Genomic DNA, 6268 nt, shown 5'->3' on the forward strand with positions numbered 1-6268 from the left:
ATCTAAATTTTTTTGCTTTCAGCTTCCCATGTTATCTGATTTATTCCTCCTCTGTGACAGTTAACTAAATGTCTTTGGGTTGTGGACAAAAAAAAACGACATTTATCATTTGAGTATTGGGAAACACTGATCAACATTTCTCATCATTTTCTTACATTTTATAGATCAACTGAAAATAATTGTTGTTTGAGAAGTTTGTGCCATCCATACATGATGCTGACATTTGAACCGCGTACACAGAACTGAACTGTGCAACATGAACATGCTTTGATTGCGGGTGTGTTTTCATTATTTATAGAAAAGAAGAACAACTTATCAGCAGCACTGATGGGGATGAAAAAAGTGAAGATATTGATCCCCAAACTGGACGCTGTGAGTGTCTTTGTGTTGTTCACTGCTAGAAGTGATAATAGAAAAGCAGATAAAAAGTTGGAACCATACTTGTTAAAAATAGTCATCAAACTGCATCAACAAGCATCCCAGCAGTCCTGACACACCGTTTTGTGTTTGTTTTTTCAAATCTAGATGAAGCTGCGGACTACAGTGCTCGTTTCCCAATTTGCGTCTTTGAGTAACAAGAGACTGGCGACAGAGCAGAAGATCGATGATGACAAGAAACCTTGTGAAAGACCTTCGACACCCACTGAGGACACAAATGAAGCCAGCAGTGAAAAGGTGAGGAATCCCTGTAAGTGTAGGGAATCACATGCCTCAATGGACTCAATTTCCCACAATCCTCCTCATTATATGTCAACTCCGTCAGATTTTAGATGTCTGACTGTTTGTAAAAGAGAGAGAAAATCCATAGCATTGTATAAACGTCACAAAAATGAATCAGTCTTACACTTGATTTAAACAAAAAACAACAAATTGTAATAATGTAGTTTGGCCACTGTCCCTGAGAGCATAATGCATGTGAAAGTCATGATTCACTCATACAAATAAAAATAAAAAAACAGCTGCATCGCTCAATTAGAGGTGAAAATCTCCACAGGGAACCTTTAATGCAGTCCTTTTTGTTGTTGTTTTCAATGTTACTGTGGTTTATTTGCATTGACTATGCTGGTGCATCAGTTATTTAAGATAGAGAACATTGTATGTATTCTAGACTCATTTAAGTGAAGTATTTTAAGCCTTTATTTGTTTCAATTTAATTACTATTGGATGATCCCCTTCATGCCACACCAACTTGATGCAGTAATTTGTGCAAAAGGAGGCAACTATTGAGGATATAAATTAACATTCTCTTATGTTGTAAATCCTTTTTTTGATTGATCTTTGGAAATATTCTAATATTTTGAGATACACAATCAGCAAAATTACAATTTTTATAAAAAAAAAAAAAAAAAAAAAAAAAAACGCAAAACCAATATGTTAACTTATTCATGATGTTCTAATTTTTTGAGATGCCCTAGTGTAGGTCGCCTGATAGAAATACACTTAACCAAATGTTTATTTGTCCTTTTCTCGTGTCAGGAAGTGCACATGAACTGCTCGAACTGCAAAAAGAGCATGGTGAAGGGGCAAACCGCCTACCAGAAGAAAGGCTTCACAGACATCTTCTGCTCCAAGACCTGCCTGTTTGAAATGTTTCCGCCCAACAGAGCAGCCGCTAGGATGTGTCATTACTGTCGGAAGTAAGTCTGAAAAATAAAACGGCTCCTCACAGGGCTTCACCGGTCCATCTTAATGTGGCGCAAAATAACTGGAGGCTGTAAACAGGCTTCTTAAATCCATCAGTGGATGGTTTGTGGTGCTTTTCAAGCTGCTGATATGAACCTTGAGTGATTCTTGCTTTCTATTTATTTATTTATTTATTTGTATTCTGAAATGAATCAAAACCATCAGCTGCCTGCAAGGTCAGAAAAAAAGACAATAGTTTAGTTTGCAGTTGTGGAAAGTAACTAAGTACATTTACTTGTTAACAGAAGTATTTCCATTTTATGATACTTTATACATTCACTCCACTACATTTCAAAAAGAAATATTCTACTCAACAGCTTAAGTTGCGTTTAGGGTGAAGATTTTACACATTGGCTAATATAACAAGCGTTTAAAACATTACATAGCTGCACATTACACCAGCGGTGGCCATCTTCCTAAAACCAGTGTGTAGTCAGAGTCGCATTTCAGATGTTTATAAGTTGCCAACAGCTCCACCATTTTTTTTCTGAAAACTTCTTGCATGGTTTTATTTCAGTAAATGTTCAAATGACCCTTTATCTCAGCAAAGATCAAAGATTAGATGAGCAAAATCTTGTGTTTATGGACATTTCTGTGTGACATTGTGGGGCAGTGTAAATGACAAAGGTGTTTTGCACAGATGTTGGCGGTGAAATGTTAAAATCGCTTTAAACGACTCGACGTAACCGCATGCAGTTCAGACTTGTGTTGAAAGTGACACGGAAATGTCAGCAGGTCTGACCAAGTAAGATTTTGACTTTTACAAAACAGTGGCAGGAAGCTGATATGTTCCAATCTGAAAGAGGCTGTGGAGAGTTCTTATTATCCTCGTATGTAAAGTTGGTGTTTAAAGTTTGCACACAGAATTCTAGGAAAAGAAAAATCTAACAAAACATGTATTTTCTTAATTAAGGGTTGCCTTTAGCCTTGAGTGTTCAAAACTCTTAGCAAAGTCATCAGTGTAGTGGACTCTAGTAAGTTCTATGTATTTTATGGCTGCTGAGGTTAAGTGTGAGCAGCTTTTTATATCATTCTCCACAAACACAGTCTTTGTGTCTGTGTTGATGCTCTGTCCATGTTTTTTGTTTTTTTTAATCCCCTCCTCCCTGAACAGTCAGTAAATCACTAAAGACTCCTGTTGCTCTACCTCTGTGCTTTATCTTTACACGCGCAATTCTTCAATTTTATGTGCAATATTGTAATTTAAACTGTTTCCGAATTTATTACTTAGTTTAGGCAAGTTTATGTCTCTTTTCACAGTGCTTTTTATTTACGTAGTACTTTTATTCTTTTCTTTTACATATATTTGATTGAGAATTTCTTGCATCTAGATTTTTATATTTATTGCCTGTCTTGTTATTGTTGTGTACCAAAGTTTCAGTCACCACGCCAAATTTGCTGTGTGTGCGAGCTCACTTGGCAATAAAAAGCTTTCTGATTTGTGATTCTGATTCTCCTCCTGTCAGGGCGATAACTCAGCTTCTGGACCTCATCATGGCTGCTGTGGATGTTAAAGGAACTATGAAGGACTTCTGCAGTCCAGTCTGCCTGTGTGCTTTTAAATCGTGTCCTGTTCCACCCCAAACCCCACCGTCCCTCTGCAGCATGTGCAACATGCCCTGCACTGTAAGCACAAATACACCTTTCTCCTCAATGAAACTGTTCATTTTAGTCCATGAACTTCATCACCGCTCCTGCATTAATGTCTTTTACAGGTCGCGTGTACGTTGACCCTGAATCAAACTGTGCACAAGTTTTGCAGCGACGACTGCTTGGACGGTTTCCAGAGGGAAAACGGATTCATCTGTGAGAACTGCAGCAACACCTGCAACGACAAGCCGCTTGCGCTGATGCTGGAGGACGAAACCAAAACCCTCTGCAGCGCCGATTGTCTGGATGAGCTCAAAGAGGTGCGTAAAAAAACAAAAACTATGGGGGTGTTGTTGTAGTAAAACTATTTGTTAATGTGTATGGAGAGTTGTGTGTCTGTATCCCAACCTATGTCCGTAGTGAGATTTATCAATGTGTAAAAGATTTGTAAAAGATTTGTCGATGTGTAAACAGATCTGTAAAAGGGTACAAAGATATTAGTAGCTGAAGAGTCATAATATTTGGCTACAAGTGCTGGAAATACAGACAAATCACTGGTTACAAGTCCAGCGGGCCTCACCATTGGCTGTCTTTTTACACATGACTTTTACTGTACTTCTGCAGTGAGAGATTCCTATCTATAACTTGAGTGTTTCTTTGCCCTGAGCTCAGGCTCACAGGCTCGTTTATTCTGGCTGCTCTGTACCTCAGTAGTTATGGCGCCTGCAAGCCGTCAGGCGGCACTATCCCCCAGAGTCTTTGAGGGCATTGTCTGGTATGTGAAAAAGTTAAATTTGCTGAGTTTGTGAGTTGCTGAGAAAAAACTTTCATGATGGCTTGCAGGCGTATTACTCATTACAGCATACAAATACATAAGTCGTGAGTATAAAAAAACGTGGAGAGCAGCTGCACAAAAGCAAATATTTATACAATTCTGAATAAATGGCTTGTTAAATAATTATTTGCTTTATTGTTTAATGTCATACCAGTGTCTAATGATAGTAATAGTAGTAATAACTATATGCTAAAAAAGCCAAAAAGTACAAAACTACCAATGTGTGGCTGCCAACCAACGTTCTGTTTTCTTTATCTGTGCTTCTGCAGAATATGGCGACGTCCCAGCCCTGCACCATGTGCTGCTGTTCTCGAACGGTGTCCGACATGGTCAACTACAGGAACAGGGAAAACGTGGTGGAGCTCTTCTGCAGCCGCACATGTGTGACGTCCTACAAGCTACGACCAGAAGCTCTGCTCAGTCTTGAAGGTACAAGGCGATGACTTTGTCAAACTGCATTTTTTCTTTCTTGATCTCCGACCGTCTCTGTTTCTCCTTAGTGGGTGTTCAGACGTTAATTTACCTGCACAAGGAAGCGATGTGATAGTAGCTTCATCTTAAACCCTTTCTGGGGTTTTTTTTGGCTTCGGTAAACATTTTCACTGACTGTAATATGAAGTCCTGCACCTCTATGAAAACAGAACAACCATGACTAGATGGAGAGAGGAATCAGAACTGTCTTCAGTGTTCTATGTTACAGTTAAAATGCCATAAATCATAAAAAGAAAAGGAAAGACAAAAAAAATCTGTTTCCTTGATTACTTATTTCACGCAGATTGAAAAAGAAAATAGAATCCAGCAGGTGTTACTCATACAGGAAAAACAAATCTGACTCAAAAAAATAATTTACTTTAATTTGCTTCCATGATTGTTTCCTATCTGCTCTGTAAAAACACAGCCTGCAGTTCAACCAAAAAGTCACTGAATTTTTGTCTCATGGCTCTTGGTCGGAGCCGAGTCACTAATTATTTCATGGTTGCACCAAGATGTGCAGAATTTCTTATTTTTTATTTATTTTTGTTTTGTACAGAATGCGGTTAATGCACTTGACCTTTTTTTGGTGAATTTCTAAATGAAACACGTAGTTGATTTTGGTGGAATATCACAGATTCACACTCAGATTTGGTGAAGTTTTCTAACAAAACGACACGTCATAGGCGAGAAGTGCGAGAGATAATTAAACAGAATTCAGGAACTTCACACTAAAGCATATCTAAAAGTCTAAACAGAATAGATCTTTAGTTCTGATGGTGCTCATCATTTCATCCTCCGTGTTGACATGTGCAAGACAAACAATAGGATTGTGATTAAAAAATAAAGGGCAGGCCCATCCCAGACAAACGGACTGAAAATAAAACTTTTACATGTTTGTGCAGTTCCTCTAAATGCTAAATAGGAAGCCCTAAGGGGAGGTGGTGTTGGTGGTTAATTCATTCAGAGTACTTGTGTTGGCAGTAAAACTAATCACGATTCTGATTTTTTTCCCATCAGGAAAGAAAATTTCACTTCAGTCCAGGAAGAAAAAAGACCAGCAGTCAAACACTGTGAGTATAATTTGTGCAATAAATTGACTTCATGGAGGAACTGTAGATATTATCTGAGGTGTGGATTAAGTATGCCGCACATGAGAGCAAGTTTTGCTTGTTGTTATGCTCTAAATTAGGCTTTTTACTTGATGGAGGTTCAGCAACATTTTGTCTGAGTCAGTCGAATCCGAGCAGGGTAACGTGCAAATCTAGAAACTGCTTCAAATCGCTGCCCGTCATCCCACAGGAGGACACCGAAGTCGGTTCGGACTCTCCCATGCAGGAAAATGGAACTTCTACAGCTGCTGGAGCAGACCTCAAGCTGAGGGTCACGACAGCAGAAAGAATTGTTTACTGTCACAAGTGTGGAAAGAAGCTGCCGAAAGGACAGTTCGTTTACAGGACGTACCGCTCGCAGAAGGTTTTCTGCTCTGAAGTTTGCTGCCGCGAAGGTCATCTTGACGCAAACACGGTCACAAAGAAGTGCTACAACTGCTTTCAGTAAGTCCAACATATCTTCTTTTTCATGCTTTCATGTCTGTTTTCACCTCAGTTCCTTTTTATATGGTGACTTTTTTTTAGATTTCATTTGTGTGATTCCATTTATATGCAAGGTGCATGCAAAATTTACAGA

At 38.7% G+C, this 6268-nt stretch overlaps 1 protein-coding gene across 1 annotated transcript in view; it reads left to right on the forward strand.

The window, feature by feature from the left end:
- The window catches only part of LOC103373702 (uncharacterized), a 60841-nt gene that overhangs the window by 21745 nt on the left and 32828 nt on the right, over window positions 1-6268 (forward strand). The window contains exons 15-22 of the mRNA XM_008303663.1: window positions 299-372; window positions 526-675; window positions 1477-1637; window positions 3150-3309; window positions 3399-3593; window positions 4378-4537; window positions 5600-5652; window positions 5882-6135. Of these exons, the coding sequence (XP_008301885.1) occupies window positions 299-372; window positions 526-675; window positions 1477-1637; window positions 3150-3309; window positions 3399-3593; window positions 4378-4537; window positions 5600-5652; window positions 5882-6135 (1207 nt within the window). The remainder of the gene's footprint in view (window positions 1-298; window positions 373-525; window positions 676-1476; window positions 1638-3149; window positions 3310-3398; window positions 3594-4377; window positions 4538-5599; window positions 5653-5881; window positions 6136-6268) is intronic.

Source organism: Stegastes partitus, unplaced genomic scaffold (assembly GCF_000690725.1).
Source record: "Stegastes partitus isolate 25-593 unplaced genomic scaffold, Stegastes_partitus-1.0.2 Scaffold2048, whole genome shotgun sequence".
NCBI lineage: Eukaryota > Metazoa > Chordata > Actinopteri > Pomacentridae > Stegastes > Stegastes partitus.